This window comes from Xenopus laevis, chromosome 6L, assembly GCF_017654675.1.
Source record: "Xenopus laevis strain J_2021 chromosome 6L, Xenopus_laevis_v10.1, whole genome shotgun sequence".
NCBI classification, from domain to species: domain Eukaryota; kingdom Metazoa; phylum Chordata; class Amphibia; order Anura; family Pipidae; genus Xenopus; species Xenopus laevis.
Genome location: NC_054381.1, coordinates 147,701,170 through 147,724,002, shown reverse-complemented (window position 1 = coordinate 147,724,002; position 22,833 = coordinate 147,701,170). Strand labels below are relative to the sequence as shown.

General features: G+C 38.7%; 1 protein-coding gene across 2 annotated transcripts in view; it reads right to left on the bottom strand.

Moving 5' to 3' along the window:
* Positions 1 to 1,534: 1,534 nt before the first annotated feature.
* The window catches only part of slc30a8.L (solute carrier family 30 (zinc transporter), member 8 L homeolog), a 29,094-nt gene continuing 7,795 nt past the window's right edge, over positions 1,535 to 22,833 (bottom strand). The window contains exons 2-9 of one of the 2 annotated variants that reach the window (XM_041566616.1): positions 21,840 to 22,024; positions 19,649 to 19,795; positions 18,080 to 18,233; positions 16,125 to 16,308; positions 14,860 to 14,965; positions 12,844 to 12,978; positions 2,054 to 4,517; positions 1,535 to 1,560 (exon numbers count right to left, since the gene is read on the bottom strand). In XM_041566616.1, coding sequence (XP_041422550.1) covers positions 4,372 to 4,517; positions 12,844 to 12,978; positions 14,860 to 14,965; positions 16,125 to 16,308; positions 18,080 to 18,233; positions 19,649 to 19,795; positions 21,840 to 22,024 — 1,057 coding nt within the window. In that variant the 3' untranslated portion in view covers positions 1,535 to 1,560; positions 2,054 to 4,371. The other variant, XM_018266658.2, reaches the window with a different exon arrangement.

The window sequence follows — 22,833 nt, the reverse complement described above, 5'->3', positions numbered from 1 at the left end:
TTAAAAAATGTGTACCGTTTTTATTAGAAACCTGACTGTATGCAGTGAAATTCTCCCTTCATTTACTGCTGTGGATAGGAATTGTCAGACGGTCCCTAACTGCTGAGCAGGGAAACAATCATACTTATGAACAGCAGGGGGAGCCCCCGCCTTACTTCCCAGCCATGCAGAACTCAAGCAGCTTTGTTTATGGGTGAGAATTGCCCCTGGGTTGAATTATCTTAATCTCAAACCCAAAACCCTCCATGCAACCATATCCCTTATCTACGTACTAGGTACCTAAGGAGTTAATATACAAACACAAGTGCTGCGTGCAAGCAAATCCCTATGTTTTTTTCACTCATATTGTATCTTTTTCCCATAATTCCAGGATAATTGTGGTTGCTTCTGCTGCAATTGCACTAATGCAATGCAATGCAATAGATGCAATTGCTCTTGTGGTGCAAATCAGGTGCAAGTAGCATCTTGATTGGTTAATTGCCTCACTCTCAGAGCATGCTTTTCAAATGGCCTATGCATCTTATTCACTTGGTGCAAGTCTGGTCTGCCTATTGATGCATCCAATGTGGGAACCCTGGATCTATTTCTCCTGGTTCAGGCAGTAGCCCCAGGGTTTGCCAGCATTAATAGGTGCAGTTGTAAATTATAAATCAGAAGAGACAAAATGAGTTGGCAACATGTGGAAGAGCAGGAGCAAGTTTGCACACCGTTACCTTCATGAATTGTCTCAATATGCAATTTCCATTTTAAAGCACTCATGGATGCGTTAATAAATGATTCGCTTTGGGGGTTATCTACTAAAATCTGATTTTATTATTTTTTTTTCAATAAAGAAAGCTTGACCAAACTCCCATCCACGATTATACCTTATCTATCAAGGTATTGGGAAAAAACTCGAAAAAAATCAAGTGAAAGTTCTAATTTTTCATACTTTACTCCTGAACATGGCCGGATTTCAAGAGGCAGCACCCCGAGGCCTCAGGTCCCATCACTGCGTGCACCCCCCATGCCCACATGATCCTAGTGCTGGCATCTAGGGTGAGAAATGCAGCTATGCACGATATCCAGCAGCAGAGCGCTGGTGAGTTTTGAGTCCCCAGTGCTCCCTAGGATGCGGCCCGGGCCTTTTTGGCCTCGCCACAAATCTGGGCCTGCTCCCGAATTGCTCGATTTTTTTTGAGTTATCGATGAAAACCCAAATTTTGCAGATTATCAGACTAAACCCAGTGCAGGCCACAATATCTCCAAATTGGGATAGGGACAGCTGCCATTGATTTATACATGACCTCAGCAGGTTTGAGTTGACGAGTTTTTGGATTCGGGCTTTTTGCAGCATCGGGTTAAAAATTCAAGTTTTCTTATTCCACAAAAAATTTGAGTTGCCCCAAAAAGCCCGATCAGAAACTCCTAAAGCCATAAAAGCTGTCTTAGATTTGTTTTACTTTCTGATTTTACTCAAAAAATTCCCCATCAAACACAATATACAAAAAAAAACCACAACCAAACCAAGAAACAGTCAGATGCCAACATCCAATATGTGCACATTGATAGCTTTATTAAAGGGCATGTAAAGGCAAAAACATAAAATCCCATTTTTACTTTCTTTAATGAAAAAGAAAACTATCTCCAAAATACTTTAATTAAAAAATGTGTACCGTTTTTATTAGAAACCTGACTGTATGCAGTGAAATTCTCCCTTCATTTACTGCTGTGGATAGGAATTGTCAGACGGTCCCTAACTGCTGAGCAGGGAAACAATCATACTTATGAACAGCAGGGGGAGCCCCCGCCTTACTTCCCAGCCATGCAGAACTCAAGCAGCTTTGTTTATGACAATCCCTAAGCAGCCCAGACCACACTGAGCATGTGCACAGTCTTAGTCTTACAAAGATGTTTAACAAAGTTACAAGATGGTGACCCCCTGTAGCCAACTTTGAAAGTATAAATCATTTGTTTGATTAGGCTTGTGGTGCAGTAAGTTCATGTTTATATTTAGTATACAAAATACAGCATGTTTAGCCTTATTCTATTTTAGAATTTACATGCCCTTTAAGAAGGACCAGTGAATAGTAAGTTACACTGTGAAAAGCAAAATATCGCCCTGTTATATTGTGAGGAAGGCTCAATATGTCAGAAGTATATTTGCAGAATTGAATATGCCCCTTTATGGTTCAATATAAACAAAAGAAACATTTCCTTCAATACCATTTGTACAGCAAGTTGACTGCAAATGGACAACAGTGCATGATTTACTCCATGGCATATATAAACTAGCATCTATTTCTGCATTAAACAAGCCCCTCCAACATGTCTGGTGCCCTCCAAAAATTGTATATGGATCAGCTCTCATGGCAACAGAAAAAAACAAAAAATAGTGCATTATAATTAAATATTGCGACAGCAGCCGGTGTCAGGATCTATTTTTAGGTGTAGTTCCCCTTTGAACCTTCTACTCTTAATTATGATATGCAAGATTCCTTTGCATCCAATCCTTTTCCACCACCATACGGCCATACTGACTACTCACAAGACAATAATACGATATAACGCCTGGTGCACTGTTAGGTCAGGACCAACATTTGTTTGGGGAGGCCCCTTACCACAGACAGGAAGGGCTTCCATAAATATATACGATAGCAAATTAGCATTTGCCCCTTATTTAACTCTAATTGATATTCAAACTGGCATTCTGGAGTTGTCCTCAGTAGTTTTAGAACATCTGCACCACATTGCCCAAAAATATTTGTTTTCTTCATTTTGCTCAGTGTTCTGTGTCATGTTACTAATAGAGCCATTTACAGTGATTCTGCAGTTTCCCCCAGGTCTTAAGGTGGTCATAGACGCACAGATAATATCGTACAAAATTTTTATCGGGTGCCTTTGAAGGCACCCAAACATCGGCCATTTTTAGTGCTGAATCATCAGATACAGGTAGAATTCTATTGTTTCTATATGTTTATCTGACGATTCAGCTCTACACGTGTGTATTGAAACAAACGTTCTTTCTTGGAAAGATCTTTTCCAAGAAAGATCGTAATTGTTACATCTATGGCCACCTTTAGATGTAGGGAAAAAGTAATGATGTCACATTATGGGACCTCTACTCCAAGCATTTACACACAGTCTAAGTTTGTCAAATGATAAAGAATTGAACTTTTACTCTGGCAATTTAAACATTGAGTATCTCTAGTGGTAAAGTCCCCATGGGAATAATGATGTCATACTTTGGGCAAGGCTACACTTTGTTTTGCTCCTGACGTTCACATAAAGTCCAAATCCATTGGTTGTTGGTCGGCAGGTGGTTGGATATATGATATTTAAGATGTGTGTATAAAGGAATATGAAGTGCGGAGGGTCAAAGTGAAATGATATATGAAGTAAAAAGAGGATTTGAGGGGCTACACAACAAGTAGAGAGTATATAAATTAGGAGAGGGGAGCAGAGGGTTGTGGTGGGGCAGTGATGGGATTTTAAAACATGGCAACATAAAGTAAGTGCTTTCACTTGATATGCACTGGGCCTAAAGCAATATGAAATGATGATGGTGGTAGGGTTGGAGAATTCAGGAGTATGATGTGAGAAGAGAGGTATTTTAGGGTAAGGGAATCTGACAGGAAGAGAAAGGGACTTAAGGTAGAGCTATCAGTAAGAAATACAAAGACAGGTCTAATAATCCCTGGAGAACAAAAACAAGTCATTATTCATTTTCATTCTTAATGGTCCATCAAAATATTTGAGCAGTAGTAACTGCAATGTAACCATAAATATTGTTTTTCCCATTTAAGCATGAAAAGGCAGCTAAGCAATCAGAGCATCTTGGTCATTTGTCCATTTTCCCATCGCTGATGGCCAGTAAAGCCAGCTCAGTTCCTTTACTTCATAGGCCAGAGTCAATGTGTGTCCTTCTCTGAAGAATTCTGTATTTTACTGAAGGCACTGAAGCATGTCGGGAAGCACATGTATCTGTCAGCTCTTCTTTGTCTCCATGGAAAGACAGAAATGTAACATGGGAATTAAAATAACCACCCTTAGTTAATTTTCACCAGGGGCTTGTAAAAACAGGTGTCTGTGGGCTAATACTTCTTAATATCTTAGTGTTCTACTGCTACATCCAGAAATTATAACCTACACATATTCCACGTATAGAAACTCTGTTTCGACATTCCGTGCACTAACATCTGTTTAATTGTTTGCTCAGCTTTGGCTGGTGCCAATAGTAATAGTTATAAATATCAGGTGCTAAGGATGGAGGAGTTTGTAATTTACACAATTTCTAGTATTTTTCACCTTGTCAATGTCCTTTGTTTTTAAAAAAAAAAAAATAGTCATTGGTTGGCTGTGATGAAGCCAAACGGATGGGGATAACCTTAATCACTGTGTCGGCTCATAGCAGAACATGCACTCTGGACTCTGCTCTTCTACTGGTTCCACTTGAATGGTGACTGAATGAAAGGGGAAGCTGGAACATACATTTTGTGTGACGTCCTTCAAAATTCTCTTTGATTCCCCTAAAATGTCTGTTGAAAAGGGGAAAAAAAGATTTCTATTGTACTCGATTACTTCTGAAAAACCATAAGCACAAGAACACACAAATTGGCTCCAGATATAGGCCTTAGCCTCCATTCTTATACCAGCTGGAGGCTCCAAGACCAGATTTATGCCTTCCAAGGTACACCATGCCATCCAGGTGAGCCATAAGGATTTGCACCAAATTATTTATAATCTCTTAATTAATTTAAGAGAATTTATACAATCCATATTAATATCTAATTGATTTAGGAAGAATAACACAGTCTTAAATAGATGGATAAAGCATAAATAAACAAAACATGAGGTCAGAGAGCTTAAAGGAGAAGGAAAGTAAAGGCATCTTACTAGTTGCTTACCAGAACAAGATGGAGGTCCAACACTTCTCAAACAGTGTCCCTGGCTGGTGTGTATTTTTGAAGAAGCTCAGGTTTGCAGAAAAGTGACAAGAAACAATGGGGGCTTCCTGAAAACTTGGCACTCCCATTGATTTTACCCTTCTCCATTAAAAGTATAGTCTGACATGAACATAGGATACATTTATACACTGGAAATTGTTTTTAACCTGGGTGTAAATTTCATCCCATGGCACAACTTAGGTACCACTAGTAAGAAACTATTACAGGAGAAGGAAAGACATAATCACTAAGGGTGCCCCAGTGATTATAGTTGTTTACCTGAGACCCAAGTCGGGTGCTCTTGAAAACTGCAGTGAGTTGGGGTATTACTGAGTTCCATATTTAGGGCCTGGTCCTGGTGTGCTTTAAAAGTAGACTGAAAACTTCAAGCAAAAAGCTTTTTTTTCATGTGTCTACGTAATTGGCCTAGGGCCGAAGAAAGGACCCAAAATAAGGAAGAAGCTTGCAACTCCTACAGTAGTACCCCATCCCAGTACATTTTTTAGCAATCAGGAGCACCAGCCCAGTTCTCAGGCAAGCCATTATATTCATTGGGGTGTCTAATATTTTACCCCCACTGATCATGCCCTTCATTCTCCTTTCACTTCCTTCTTAGTAAGAAATTGGAGGTTCAGCCTGACCTTCAATTAATCTTCTACTATAACAGAAAACGCATTGTTGAAGGCACACAGGAGCTAATATACTAAACTATTACCTGAATGGTCCTCAAATAAGCCTTACACCATAAAGTAAAACTGCCATTGCTCAACATTTCTCCCGGGTGCTGTACCTTCACAAGAAGAGGCTGTTACATCCTCAACCCTTTCAAAATCCTGACAGCATTTTTAGGGGCATATTTTTAGAGGTGCAAAATATGCAAAATATCAAAGGCATAATTATAAAGCTTACTTGTAGTAGTTTGTCCGGGTTATACCTCTTTTCTGCTAGAATTTGACACTTGGATATACATTAATATAAAGCTGGGAGGCATGAAGTAAAGGACACCAGCTGTGAACCATGAAAATAGAGACAGATCCTACTATATAATGCATCAGCTGTTTTTGTCCATTTATAAACCTATCAGTCAAAGTTTCAATCAAAATTGAAACAGTTGTCAATGTAAAAATGGAAATTGCACTGAACCTGTTAAAATGTTTCTGAAATTCCATCACCGTGATAGCATTTTTATTGACTTCAACAAATCAGTGGATAGGAAAACTTCCATAAGTAAAACAAATTCTTCACTTAAGAAATAAGGAGGATGCAAAGAATGACATAATTTTTATGGGGAAGGATGAAATTTCTTCTTAACAAACAGAAGGAAATAAGAATAAAAGAGAAATAAACTGGAAATATGTTAGAAATGAAACATATTCACGGAAACAGCATAATTTTCCGATTCCAACTGAATTTTGATGTTTTAAAAATAGGGAGCAGAATTGCTGTTCTCTGGTCTTATTGTTCATCTGCTATTGTATTCGAATAACTGTAGATATTTTGCATTTCCTTCCTGGTGTTTGAGACGCTGGATATTATTACAAGTTTATTTTCCAGATTAGCATGGCAGCAGGAATGAGCCATCTCACATTGGGAGAAATTACAGTAGACGCTGAGTTTCTCTGGGTAGGAATTGAGAATATATTGTTCTCCAGCAGATAATAAAAGTAAATACTTGCAATGAGCAGCTGAAGATATGTTCTTGGCAGAAGGCTAAAATTAATTCAGAAAAAGTATTATTTGCCTAAAAAAACCATTGCTGAAATGTCAGTATAACAAAATGACTAAGAATAGATACAAAAACTGTAATGAAACAAAATCCTTAAAGCGAACTAGGTCATTGGTTTTGGCTCTTCAATCCTGGAAATGTTTGTGTTTTTTTAAAAAAGACCCACTATACAGCATTTCATTGATCTTGCTATCTGAAATAAGCTCCTAGTGTCTGTTCTAACTCTTAGGGGCCTATTTGCTAACATTCAGATTCACTTTTTTTCGCAAATTGTATTTTTTTTGTCTTAAAAATGTGTGGTTTTTGCTTATTTCTCTAAAACTCTATTCTAAAATTTGAAATTTGAGAAGTGTAAAAACACGAAAAACTCTTATACTAAACTTTGCCGAGTAAACGCAGTCAAGGTCCCATAGAAGTCAATGGGATGGAGCTGCGCTAATCCTATTGGACTTTTAGAGCAAACTAGGTCACTGGTTTTAGCTCTTCAATCCTGGAAATGTTTCTGTTTTTTTTAAAAAAAAGACCAACTACACAGTATTTCAGTGATCTGAAATAAGCTCCAGACTTTTAGAGGATTTTCTTCGAAATTGTCCAAAAAACTCAAATTTTTTAGAGGTTTTAGAGATATTTTTATTTTTTTTTTCAGATGGTTCAGTGTCTTTTTGCTCCATACTTTTTACATTTATTTACTTTTTAATAGCTTTCATGTCATTTGTGGTTTAAGAGAAATGGCGTTTAATTGTGGTTTCTAAAAGCTCTAATACCAGTAAAAATTGGCCTTTAAGAAATGGGCCTCCAAGGGGCCTGTTGAATAACATTCAAATTTCTTATTTTTTTCATGAATCAAATGTTCTCTCTAAAAATCTGTGTTTTTTTATTTCTCTAAAACTCTAAAAGTTGGAGATTTTTATGATGTGTATTTTCGGGCTGCACTTTTTTCATTTATGCTAATATATATTTGGATCTTTTAATAAATGTGTTTATTTGTGGTTTCAAAAATGTCTAAAACTACTATGGGAATTATAATAAACAGGCCTCTATCAATTACTTATATATATATACTGAAGAGGGGAAGTTAAAAGTTGACTTCTCCTTTCAAAGTTGTTAAAGCCGTGACCGTAAATAGCAGACACGACAGGACAACCCTGAACAGTATTAGCCTCTGTTATTGATCATTAAATATGTCATGTAGGGTAGGCATGGCATAATATGCTCCCCAGTTATCATATGGCACCACGGCCCAAAGCAATGTGGTCATGAAAATGATTATTTTTGGCAACCATGCTTTAAACTACAGGATCATTCATGTATGCCAATGCATTAAAGGACATGTAAACCCCCTCCACAAAAATGTCATCAATGAACAGCCTCTTTGAAATCTTTAGATAACTGCCACTCTGGTTGTTAAAAGGTTAACAGTAAGGCTGCAGAATCCCCTTAATCACTTAGAAATCCTTCTACTCCTCTAACCCAGCAGGCCCCCTCCCTCAAGAATGTACTTTGGCTGTTGGCTAATGAGCAGGCTCAGTTCTTCTCAGGCCAGATTACTAAACACACCCTCCAGTCCAACAGCCAATGAAGAGATAGCATTGCTGGTTCCCATATAAACTCTAGTAGACTGATCCTGTTTTTTTCTCCTAACCACCTTTCCTGAGCTCAACCCCAGCAGAACTTTTTATCAAAGTATGTTGTGCCTGTGTAACTCTACATTCTACATTGCATGAACTTTACAGCATACATGTCTTAATGTTACTGATGGTAATGTCAAAAGGGAAAATGGCCGCCTGGTGAAAGCTGTTATTTGTTTTAGGAAAATGTGTTGGTGCTGGCAAATGGAGGGGGTGTATGCAGTACAAATGATGTGGCTTGGGTGGGGAAGGTATGCCCAACTAATATCATGGTAGGAAAATGTAGACTTTACATGTCCTTTAAAATAATATTCACAATACTTTGGATCATGGTGCCATATGAGAACTCATCTAAAAGGGAGCATAATATGCTATGCCTGCCATATATAACATATTTACTGGTCAATGACAGAGGCTAATACTGTGAAGGAGGGTTGTCCTGTATATTGTGTTAGCAAGGATAAGCTACCGGGCCAATCTAAGTATATTCACAGAACTTTCTTTTCTCTGATTCGGGCTTCTTAGCGCAAACAATGGTATTTTTGGCATAATTCCTTAATCCACAATTTTTTTCATTATTTATCAAGTGTAAAAAGTACCCAGGTAAAAGCTGCCTAGGTCATATAGAAGTCAATGGAAGTTACCTTCCTTTTCTTGCAAAGAGCTGTTTTTAGCCGGTAGTCTTTGGAACTCGTACGTTTTCAAACTAACGTTTTATAAGGGGATCTTTTAATAAATTTCATGGCATTACCACTAAAGTTCAACCTGTAATAAATGGGCCTCTATATGTAAAGATATTTTTTACTATACACACACACCGTGAAAAAAATCGCACTTTCTAACTTGCACCATTATGGTGGATACACGGCAGAACCTATGTATTATATCTCTGGTATCTCTGGAATCTGTATAAAAAACATTCCTACACATTTAAAGATGGAGACACTTTCCGTAAGGCAGTAAGTGAGTGCGTTAGCTGACAAATCTGCATATATTCAGAGAAATTAATAACATCCCGAACAACCAAATTGTTCCATTCTGAGCAATCGTTCTCCGAGATTTCAGCAAGTTCCATTATTGAGGCAAATAGAGAATATGCCTTTTAGTAAAGCTGCCCGTTTACATTATCCTCTTCACTCAGGAAAATGGGAAAACTAATTTGACCATTCACCTTCAAAAGAAATGTTCTTGCTTAATTTTCACTTTGTCAATCGCTTGCAAAAAAAGAAAATGTATGCCGAGGCTCTTTCTGTTCACTTGACAAATCACGAGTCCTAAGAAAATGTGATTGGCAAATAATAGTATAATTTCCAAGTGCCAATTTAATGTGTCCTGAAGAACAAAAAAAGACTGCAATAGAAGGCAGCAGGATATTACAGATCTGTTGAACACAACTCAGGACACTGCTAACATTTTTCTGATTTGTTATCACCATTGTTACCCAGGGGAAAATGTATCCATTGCACCTCGATGCCTTTATTTCACTGATATGCAGCATGGGAATGTGCTACTTTCACTTGTTATTCTCAGCTTATTCCTTATGTGGTTTTATGTCCATGGTATCAGTATTTCACTATGCAGCTGGCTTATTTTATCTTCATTTAGTGCTTTCTTAATTAAGAGACTGGCAAATAATATGTGCCCCCTATTCTATGTCCTGTTTCAATAAGCGCGTTATGGTGCTACCCTTAGTTCAAGAAGGATATGTTGGCTTATCTTCGCATAAGCAAGTAGTTTAAGCATTGAGAACCTCAGCTGAGGGGATATACAGCCGTCTTTAAGTAGAACTTGGCCTCAGAATGCCAATGGACCTCTTTTTACCACGGGAGACACAGGTAACATGTAAGATGCGTTGGGAGTTCCTCCAGCGCTCTTACCTCCCGGCTCGTCTCTTCCGGGTTGCGGCGAAGAGTCTGGCGCTAACGTCACAAATCTTCCAACTGGCACCAGCACCACAGCATCATGACGTCATTCGGTGGAAATTAGAATTTTGGCACCAAAGATTCCCTTTAAAAAGCCAAATCGCCATTTTAACAGTGCCCAAGCTGGCTTCTGTTTACAGATCCTGCTGAAGCATTTCTACTGACTTGAACATTGAATGGTTTTTGACTTTGCCTGTTCTTTGACTCCGATTCTAGCCGCCTGCCTCGACCCTTTTGCCTGTTCTTTGTCTACGTTTTGCGTAATCCTTGCCGGTACCTCTCTTACGGACATGTATATGAAAACGCACTTACTCCTTGTTGGCTTCTGCAGCAGAAACACCGGAACACCGGAATCCACAGGAATTCCCTGTGCATGTGAGTGTACCTGACGAGTTTGTTACATAACAGTTGTGATCATGTGACATACACTGATATGATGTAAATGTTAAGTACACACCATTACTATTTCAGTTCTCAGAGCTCTCATTGTAATCTGTAGTTTTCCAAACCAAGGGGTGTGCTCAAGAAACCTAAACTGTGACTGGTAACTTTAGGAGGAACCTTAGGTCCTCAGCTGCAACCAGGTCTTTTTGTGTGGGTTTCCAAATAGGGGTGGGAGTCAAATGTTATATGCGAAATAGGCTGGAGTTAGGGTTGATGGTTGATGGTTGATCCCAATGTTATTAATAGGGAAAAAAATACATTTGTAGGGAGGCCGGTATTTTTTTAGGTGGCAACCCTAGCTGGAGTTGAGAATAGACCATTAAATATCTTACATGTGCTGGGGACCAGTGTACTCTCCTACCTCTAAACACAACATTTCTCAGTCATGATCTTGACTCCCCCTTGCACCAGCATAATTACATGGCACATCGTTGTGCCACTGGTGGGGGGGGGGTGTAATAATGCCAGGGAGAGTGTTTTGATTCCATTGCAGCAATTGCAACAGCTGGTTTCAGTGTAGTCTGAGCCTGCTGAAGCCTGTTTGCTAGTCTGCTGGTTCTTCATTTTAGTAATCTGCTCCTGACCTTTGTTTGAGATAACTGCCAGTTGCCTTTTAAACTCTGGCCTTTTTCTGATTGCGATTTTTGTCTCATCACTATGTGTACTGCACTGTTTTGCTAGTTTGGCTGGTGGAGTTGGTCATTTTGTGGTGCTGCTGCAGAAAGTTCCAGGGCCCCAAAAAGTCATCATTGACATCCAGTGATGGCAGAAGTTTCTCCTGCTCCGTGGAAGACAACTGCTAGCTACCCACTAGTGGTCTACTTCCAACAGAATTGTTACATAGTATAGTATAAACAAGTATTAAATAATAGTTTATGAGTAGACCAAGGCAGGGTCAGAACTAGGGGTAGGGAGAAGCGTCACATGCCTAGGGTGCATCGGTGGGGGGCGAGCAGGCATGTATCTCTTCTGTCCACCTACCTAGGGGATCTTTGATAAACAGATGAGAATAAAAGGGACATGACAAGGAACAGGACCAGAATCCAAGAAACAGGTTAACCAGACAAAGGAGAAGAATCAGGTCAATAACAGAACAAACCCAGAGCAGGATGAGAACACAGATTTAAAGACAAAGTGCAACAGGAACCTACAAAATGAGAACTATAACAGTAAAGGTCGGAATTTAAGTTTTTTTGTTGTTGTTGTTGTCAGCAAGCTTTTTTAATACTCTATAACCAACTCAAGAAGACAATATACTTCACAATATAGCATTTAGAAAACAGTACTTCTGGGGTATTAACTTTTAGAAATTATGATGAATTATATTCTAATGGATTTGCGAGTACGGGACCCCTTATCCAGAATGCTAGGGACCTGCGGTTTTCTGAATAAGGGGTCTTTCTGTAATTTGGATCTCTATACCTTAAATCTGCTCAAAAATGATTTAAATAATAATTAAACCCAAAAGGATTGTTTTACCTCTAATAAGAATGCATTATATTTGAGTACAAGGTAATGTTTTATCATTACAGAGAAAAAGAAAATACTTTATTAAAATATATATATATATATATATATATCAATTGAAGATGGACCAGCACTCCGTTTTCTTTATCAAAAGTGTTTATTCAATACACTGTGCATCCAACGTTTCGGCCCGCATTGGGGCCTTTATCAAGGATAAATTCTTCCTTGATAAAGGCCCCAATGCGGGCCGAAACGTTGGATGCACAGTGTATTGAATAAACACTTTTGATAAAGAAAACGGAGTGCTGGTCCATCTTCAATTGATACATATCCTTTTGACCGAGCACCCGGCAAGGAACTACAGAGGATAGAGTGCAGGTGTCTCATATTGAACTATATATATATATATATATATATATATATATATATATATATATATATATATATATATTTATTTGATTAAAATGGAGTGTGTGGGAGATGGCCTTCACGTAATTCTGAGCTCTCTGGATAACGGGTTTCCAGATAACAGATACTAAAGCTGTACCGGTCTATTTTAGCTATTATTTTCTAAATTTCAAAATGTCTGTATGAGTGGAATTAACATTTCATAGGGTTGACATTTCAGCTGGGCTAGACTGGTCTGAGCTCAGCACCAATGAAGTAGAAAGTAATAAAACATAAAGCTTCCCAATTGAAGCCTTGCTTTCCACACTTATTTATTTACTGACCTGTGGCAATGTGAGCTGAAAGGATGACTTGATTCATTGTTAAAGCCCATAGATGAAGACTGTGCACTGATTTAACCCCATCTACAGCTAGAATGGACTGTTTCACATCACTGTAATGGATCCCCCGCGGAGTACCTGAAATATAAAATGATGTCCATATACTGAGCTTGTAATCTTTCTATTAATGGAGAGAGATAGTGAATCAAATGGTTCCATGCTATTACAGGTCATGGTAAAGGAACATCTTGATTTGCACAAAGATTTTCCAATGGCTATTTTTTAAGAAGTGCTCTGGCTCCTTCTACAGTGTTTGCATATCAACTGTGTAATAACAGGCAGAAAAGATGATGAGGCATTCATTTATTAGTCTTGATTTGACAAAATTAAACTGTAATGGAAAGCATACTGATCTGAAATAGAAAAAACAGCGTCTAGGAGGCCAGAAGAATAACCAGCGAGTTTCTTCACCAGATATGGTTTTTTGCCGCAAACAAACTGATACAGACTCCAATTAGAGATGTGCGGGCTGACCCGATACCCGTGGGACCCGCGGGTTTACCCGCGGGTCAGGCGGGTTCGGGTCGACCTCGTACTGCTCCTCCCGGGTGGCAGGCGGGTGCGGGTTGAGCTCTTCTCCTGCTTTCCCCGCCCGTCACCTTTAAATGTCGGCTTCCGGGTTTGGGTTTTATAGTCTTCTGTCTGCTCACCCCGCCACCTTTGTGATGTCTAGGGATGTAGCGAACCGCCGATAATGTGTTCGCGAACGCCGTTCGCGAACACCGGCAAAAAATGCGAACAGTTCGCGAACAGTTCGCGAACTTCGAACATCCGAAAATCGTTCGATTCGAACGATCGAAGGATTTTAATCGTTCGATCGAACGATTTTCGTTCGAATCGAACGATCGAAGCCATTCGATCGAATGATTTCATTCAATCCAATGGCTTCGATCGCTCGATTCGAACGAAAATCCTTCGATTTTAGCGATCGAATCGTCGAATGGTCGAAAGATTTTGACGCGAACGCCTATTGGCGAACGTCGCGCGACGTTCGCGAACTTGCGGCGGACGCGAACAGCCGATGTTCACGCGAACAAGTTCGCCGGCTAACAGTCCGCGACATCCCTAGTGATGTCATTGTGACGTCATCGGTCGGCTGGGTTGGCGCGGGTCTATAAAAGGGCCCCGGAAGCACGGGTGCAGGCGGGCGCGGGCTGGAGCAGGGCTGGTTAGGGTCGGGTGCTGGTCAGGAAAAACCCTGACCCGCACATCACTAACTCCAATGTATTGTGCTCTAAAAAAAAAGTTGTGGAATGGAAAAGGCGTTTTGATAATTTTCAACATTTTGAAACTTTTTTGACGAAGCAAGACAGGAGAGATTTGATCATTACAAGATATTAAAACAACATTTGCTTTGAAACAAAGGTTGGCTTTTACTGTAACAGTACAATTAAACCAGGGATTAAATCTGGAATAGAGTTAAAGACCCTCTCCTGCAGGTAGCAGACCCCCTGTTAAGGTGTTACCAATACTTTAACTTGTTCAGTATCTGACATTAAGGGGCAGATTTATCAAGGGTCGAATTGAAAATTAGAATTTTTAAATTAGAATTTCGAGTTTATTTTAGGGGCAGGTTTATCAAGGGTTGAATTGAAAATTTGAATTTTTAAATTCGAATTTCAATTTTATTTTAGTGTAATTCGACTAGGGAATAGTCCAGATTCGATTTGAGTTTAAAAAAATGTGAAATTCGAAATGTATCATGTACTGTCCCTTTAAGAATTCGAATTCAATTATTCACAATTGGTGTTATAGCCTAGGGGGACCCCCTATAATCAATTTGGAGTTGTTTGGTGGAATTTTTAAAATCAATTTTTTTTTTTAAGTTTAAATATTCAAATTTTTTAATAAATTTAGATTGGGCGTTTTTTTTCCAAATTTCAAGTTTATAAACTCTAAATTCAGCCCTTTGATAAATATGCCCCTAAGCTTTGATGAAAAAAAGAAATGGTTACATACCTTCCATTAGGATATTCAAGAGATCCCTCAGCACCGTTACAGTTGTGATCAACACAAAAATGGAGAAGATAAAGGTACAGATTGGATCAGCAATCTTGTACTCTGGCTGTAAAACACAACATATGTTTTTGGTATGAGCTTTACCTCAAAGATACTTCTAATACAGTATGGGACCTGTTATCCAGAATGTTTGGGACCTAGAGATTTCAAGATAAGAGGTCTTTCCATAATTTGGATCTCCATATCTTGTGTACTTAAAAAATAGTGTTTTAATTTAAACGTGATTTAAACCCGTGATTTAAATAGGATTTGTCTCAAATAAGGATTAATTATATCTGAGTTGGGATCAAGTAAAAGCTACTGTTTTATTATAATAGAGAAAAAGGAAATCATTTTTAGAAATTATTGGGAGATGGCCATTCCGTAATTCGGAGCTTTCTGGATAATGGGTTTTCAGGTAATGGATCCCATGCCTGAATAACAATCCCCCAAAATAGTTTTCATCTCTCTCTATGATTTCCAGATTGCAGTTACAAGAACTATTTAGTATCCACATAGCAATTCACAGGGTGCCTCTGTAAGGGGCTTCAGTTTAAGAACAGCGCTGGTGAGAACCACCATGGAGAGCGGCAAAAAAAACAACAGAGCCAGAAGCCCCTATAAGAGCCCCTATGGGCCATAATGCTGTTACTGATAATTTGTGGAGACATCATCCAATTAGCATTATGCAATTATGAGCTAATAACCTTGAGCATCTTTATACTGTATATTAGATGGACATACCAAGCACTGGTGATTGTTGGACCTTTTATGGTTCAGGCCACCCTTAAAGGTCCAACCTTAGGTCAGGACCATTCGTAACAAATGACAGGTTTACATATTTAGGAATAAAATTCAGTGTCAGTCATTGAACCACAGTTCCAAGAATACATAGGGCAGCAAGTCAGTATTCACCCCAAATATAACCTTATCTGACCTTCTAGCTGGTATTTTACTTCTATTCTTAGTATCTAGGACAACTAAAAAACTTATTCACCAGGAAACACCTAACATGTACATGTTTCATATTCATATCAGTGGCCTAGTCATAAATGTCTGGTTTTGTTATCCCATGCTTTATATTCCCAAATTACTTCTGCTCCCATCTAAGCTCCACTTGTCATATGCTCAACCAATAGTCCTGTTCCTCCATCAGTATCAAAGATAAAACCATCTAAAATCCTCCTTCAATGCCCTGAATGTAATGAGGCATGAGTGGAACTAACCTTAAAGTAAATAATCAGTGCACTAATGAGAACACTAATGCTCTGAAACAGATCCCCTATGACGTGTATAAAGGCTGCCCGTATACTGGCATTGGTTTGAGGCTTGTACTCGGACGCCATATGTTCATGTTTGCCTCCTGCATGACTGTGTCCATGTCCTGACTGGTGCAAAATCAAAGCCAAGCTGGAAAAATGCAAACAAAAACAATCAGTCCAGTACCATTATGTGAGGCATAGAATTATGAATCAAGTAAAACATGTTACTAGGGGACAATGTACACTGCAAACCATTTAGAAGGTAGCATTTACTGGCCTACTGTTTAAATAGAAATAGCTGGTTGTTTACTGACGTGTAGGCAGCTATCTCAGGTCATTTTGCCTGCTCATGTGCTTTCGGAAAGAGCCAGCACTTCACAATTATTTCTCCTACTCAAAATTGAAGTCACGGAGAGGCCTGGGTGTTTAACTATTGAGTGCTATTCTCATATTAACCACTTAGGGGCATATTTATCAAGGGTCGAATTTCGAATTGAAAAAACTTTTGAAATTCGAATTCAAAAAGATCAACCGAAGTTGAAGTCGAAGTTTTTTTTGGTCGAATAGGTCCATTTTCAATCGAATAGGTCTGTATTCGCCCATATTTGAATGGTACGAATCGAAGGAATAGTGTATTCGATCTAATTTGATTCAAAGTTTTCCCCAAAAAATATAGAGACTGAAGTTTATTAGAGCAAAGTCATGTGACTGAGGGCACCTAGGAAACTAACATGTCTAGCCGAATGTCAAATTTCAAAATTAAATAAAAAAAAATCTGTTTGCTCTTTTTCAATGCAGGACTCTTCTGGATAAGAAGTTATTAATGAATGCATTTTGTAAAAAAAAAAAAAACATGTTTTCCAGTGACAGAATCACTTTAGGTTTTTTTTTATTGCAAATATGATGAATTGTGTAACAACAGTGCCACCTGCTTTTCAGTTGCTGTAACACAGTGATCCCAAACCAGTGGCTCGTGAGCAAGATGTTGATCACCGACCCCTTGGATGTTGCTCCCAGTGGCCTCAAAGAAGGGGCTTATTTTTTAATTCCTGGCTTGGGGGCAAGTTTTATTTGCATGAAAAACAAATGTACTGCCAAACAGAGCCTCTTGTACACATAGGGTCTACCAAATGGCCAATCATAGCCCTTATTTGGCACCCCAGGAACTTTTTTCAGGCTTGTGTTGCTCCCCATATATGTTCAGAAGGAAAACAGCTAACTGTCCTGATGTTGCTTTGCTCAAGGAAGAGATCAGAAGCCTAAGAAGATCTTTCTCATGTGTCAGGTGGCATTGCTGTTACAGAAAAGAGATCAGAAGCCTTTGAAAACATTTCTCATGTTTCAGGCGACACTGTTGTTACAAAAATTCACTTTGTAGTGTGGTACACTTTTGGTTATTAGTGATGGGCGAATTTATTCGCCAGGCGCGAATTTGCGGCGAATTTGCGCGATTCGCCGCCAGCGAATAAATTCGCGAAACGCCCGCGAAAATTCGCTGAAAAAATTTGCATCGAAAAAACGGGCGCCAGTGTCAAAAACGAGACGCCGGCGCCGTTTCGCGAATTTTTCGCCGTTTCGCGCAAAATTCGCAAATTTTTCGGCGAAGCGAAACGGCGCAAATTCGCCCATCACTATTGGTTATTCTGCATCTATAACACTTGACTGTGATCATATTCCCATTTCTACCATAGAAACGATAAAGAGTTGGGTTGTAAATAGGTGAGAGTTTTATTATATTTATGTAAGTGAGCAGGGCACCTTTGGCTGCATAACTTTTTAAGTTTCTGTTTATTCTTGGAATGTTTTCCTGCTATTAGTGCAGTGACTCACACCTCAAAAAAATTTGTTGTAATGTCTACCAAAAACTATGAGTGTATGTAGAAATCCATTATGATTGCTGTAATAAAATGGTGTCTTACACTACATTGGCACCCAAGGCACAGGCGGACGTTATCAGCATTACGGTCCCATCAATGGTGTAATCAGGCCGAATTATTCTCTCGATGGCCAAATACACCAGCACTCCAGTCACCAGCCATATTGTAATTATGGACATAAGTGCACCGAGAATTTCTAAAAGAAAAAAAAAATATATTGAGCTTGAAATATTTATTCTAAATAGTTTTGCAATAAATTAACATCAGAATTTAATAGAAAATAAGTTGTGGACGGGGCATTTTTTATTCTGGCCAATCAGACTCATGTACTGTACCTTCATAGATAGAATGATTTCAACTTCCAGTCATTATGCAGATGAGGAATACCCTCCTGAGAGGACCCATGTAACATATTATTTCACTTTCCTGTCACAGGGAAAATATATGTAGGCTTGTCACAAATGTTATTAGCTATAAGCAACTCTAGTTCTAGTTTAATGATCCTGTATGTGTTAATAATGATGTACAGGGGGAGGTTGTCTACAGATTGTCTTCCTGAAGAAGTAGTTTCTTCTCTCCAAAGTGCTGTAGTTTAGGGCCTTCAAGGAGAAGGAAAGCTACAGAGGCATTTTATTGCCAATAGATTAGCTGCAATAGTGCAAGCTAGAATGCTATATTTATTCTGTAGAATGTTTTACCATACCTGAGTAAAAAGCTCTAGAAACTCTGTTTGTTTAGGATAGGGGCTGCAGTATTATTAACATGGTGTGACATCACTTCCTGCCTGAGTCTCTCCCTGCTCTGGGCTCAGATTACAGCAGAGGGGGGAGGGGAAGGGAAGAGGAGCAAACTGAGCATGCTCTTGCCCAGGGCAATGAGGTTTAAGCTGAAGGCAGGAAGTCTGATACAGAAGCCCATGTGTACACAAGAGAAGGAAAGAAATGCAGTGTTTCTTTTGACAGAGGACTCAGAGCAGCATTACTTTGGGGGTTTACTGGTATATTTAGATGGACCTTTCTGATAAGGCTTACTTGGTTTTAACCTTTCCTTCTCCTTTCACAGTTACTGTATATATCAAGTGGTGCTAAAAAATAGTGCTCTGAAACTCTCTTTCCAGGAGAATGGCACTTATTTTGACAAAGCACATATCCCCAAAAGGAGGATAGGTTTGTGGAAGTTTGGGGGTATCTGGTTGCAACCTGACTTGCTGTAAAGTAGGGATGTACGGAATCCAGGATTCGGTTTGGGATTCGGCCAGGATTTGGCCTTTTTCAGCAGGATTCAGATTCGACCGAACCAAATACTAATTTGCATATGCAAATTAAGGGCGGGGAGGGAAATCACGTTACTTTTTGTCGCAAAACAAACCCCTAATTTGCATATGCAAATTAGGATTCAGATTTGTTTCGGTATTCGGCGGAATCTTTCACAAATGATTCAGGGCTTTGGCCGGATCCAAAATAGTACATTCGGTCCATCTCTACTGTAAAATGCGCATGGTCCTTATTTGGAAATGTTGAAAGACCTGTCATTGCTTATTTTAACTAAACGAATACAAATCTTTCCTCAAAAGGATAATTAACTTTTCACGTGAACATGTGATTGTGTTACCTGCTCGATACCATCCAAATGTTAGCCGCATCGTTGAAGACTTTGATGACAGCCAGAGTGAACCAAGACTGATAAAGAAACTAGATAAATCTACTAAGAGATGGGCTGCATCTGTTACAACAGCCAGGCTTCCTGCGATATACCCACCTGAAACAAAATATACACTGTAATTCTGTTCTTAAATGTCTCCTCTGACAATTAAGCATTAGGGAGCAAAAAAGTTAAAGATAATAGTTGATAAACGAGTAGCACTTTCAGTTTATGACTGCTGCCTTCTCTCTGTTCCCACCTGTCTGGGTTATCCTGTCACAATCCTCTGCACCACTTTTTTAAGACAAGAAATAATGCATTCCCTTTTAAAGGTCTAATCACCTTTTTGCTGCTTTGGTTCAATAATTAAAAGATGCAGCTGGCTCTAAAGTATACTTTTTCTCTGTTTACGGCTATGTTCATTTTTCTGTTTTTCCACAAAGGTTTTTGATTACCTGCTAAATCTTTCGTATTTGGTTCCCACAGGAATATTCTGCAAAAGTGTTTATTTAGTGACATTTAAACTTTATTTGCTGTCTTTCACATGTTTGTTTTTCAGATATTCCTTAGGGAGCTTTCCAACATGTATTGCCTCTAATCAAATGTATTCATTATCTTCTATTTAAGTCTTTTTGAAGCATTGGTGAAAATAGCAACATAAGTATCCAATCAGAAGCAACTGGAAGAGCAGAGAGTTTGTTGGGTAGTAAACTGCTGACTAACACTAAAATACCAGTGCATTATGATGATTACTTTATGGAAGCAGACTTGGACTGCAGATAAGAGAATTATACATGAAAAAACACAGCCTTTTAGAGAGACCTAGGTTATTCCACGGCTGAGCTTGCAAATTCTGCAGGGTAGGGGAATGAGATGGCCCTACTCTTTACCCAATTAAAAAAAATATAACAAAACTGCCTACTCTGACTGCTATGAATCCAAATAGAGTTGATTGACTCCAATACTCGGAGTTGGACTGCACCGGTAGGACATCAGGAAATAATCTGGTGGGTCTTGGCCATGATGGGCCAGCCCAGATTTGCTCACTGCATGAAGCCTTTTCTGTGGCTTCCAACCTCCCTCCCTGGCACCCGACATGTCTGCATAAGGAAGAAAGTAGGCGCTGGGGACTGGAGGGGCTTTGGGTCTGATTCTACCAATACTGGACATATCATAGTGGATACGGCATGTGAAGCCCATATGGTACATATCAAGGACAAATTAACAGGTCAGGGAGGCCTGAGAGTATAGGAATACAGTTGGATGCACCCTTCTACAGTATGAGATCTAGATAAGTAAAAAATGTATGTATTGCACCCCAGCAGTGGTTAACATTTCTGCCTTGAAATGCTATGGTCCTTGATGAGGTTCCAGCAAGGGCAATATCTGCAAGGAGCTTGTTCTCCTTGTGTCTCTATGAAATTACACTGGACGTTGCTGTCTTTTCCTATAAAAAAAAGTTGCCACTTCTGAAACCCACAGTATGTATAAGTAAGATATTAATATGTATCTACCATCACCATGCAACATACAAGGTCGTCAGAAATTCCAGTATAATGGAATGGAGAAAAGTATAGAATATTGTATTATCAGAATCCCCTTCACCACCTCCACTAAAAAAAGATAGTCGGGCTTATTTACGAATGCAAGTGCAGTCAGAATTTTGGAAGCAATTCTACCTGTACCATGTAAACATAGTAGACCATGTAGACCCCCACAATATGAATTCATTTTATTCATTCTAAACATGATACAACCATATTTCATCACCAGTCATACCAATTGCCCAATCGTATTTTAGCATCATAAAATACCCCATAACATACCAATTTATTATTCTAGGAGGGCTGAGATACTGTGTGTATATATAAAACAAACCGCACTCCAAGGACTTTGTGTCTCAAAAGCCAAGTTAAAGTTTATTCTTGCTCAACGTTTCGAAGTCCTTGGAGTGCGGTTTGTTTGTTTTCTGATATACTAATGTGTTGACCGGCACCCAGGCATTTGAGGACAGTTTAGAGTGCACCAGTTGTATGGGATTTATATATATATATATATATATATATATATATATATATATATATATATATATATATATATATATTTACAATAGCTAAAAAATAGTAACATCAGTGCAAGTATATTTGGGAGTAGGACTCACCTACAATCTCTGCAGATATAAATACAAAGCATATAAGTGATGCTATACACAGTTTCTTTTTGGCAGATGTTTGTTCTCTTTGCCTGGCATCGTAGGCCTTGGTGTTGTTATTGTGGCAGTGATACTTAATATGTGGATTTTCATCATCCTGAAGTGGAGGTTTGCCACAGTTATTCTTTTCACTGCTAAATATAAAGATATAAAGAGTTTGAACATAACGATTATAGCCATTATTTTACCCATACAAACACAGGCAAAAATATTATTTCCATTAGTTGTTTGTAACATTGTGATAATTGTGTTTCTCTGATCATCACCATCATTTGTTTATATATAGGACCATTACGTTATGCAGCACTTTACTACAATTTATAACAAACAAGGGTCTTACAGTCTTAATGTATTTTGTATTTAATGTTATATACTATATTTAGTTAATAAAGTTAAATCATAAGTACACAGTTGAGAGAGGAATATGCTGATTTTTCTCTTGGTGTAAATTTTCTGTGACAATTCACCAGTGCATTTTCCGATACAATTTTAGTGGGCAGAATTCTATAGAAAATTTACTCTATAAAGGAAGAAGTAGATAATAGGCAAAAGTGGCTGCTTTATAATGGTCGTTTATCAGCCTGAACCCAGAGACATTTCTCTTAACTAAAATTAATTCTTGTGCTCTCAATAAATTGGCAGATTTTCACTGGCGAAATTTCACCTGGTGGAAAAGATGTGAATGCTCACCAATGCTAAATTAATTCTCCAAAACTTGTCATACACATCTTTTAGTAATTTGACGACTTTTTGGGCAAATTTTAATTTTTGGTCAAATCCAAATCTTAAATGTTGCTGTATGGTAAATATGCCCCAAAAAGTATATTAGCTTCATTGCTTCTTCAGGATAAACATCTGGGAGCCCCTTGCACCTCCTGCATGGAGAAGTTGCCCCGGGAGGGACAATCTGGTACAGGGCTTTGTGTTTGGGCAGTTTAATAAA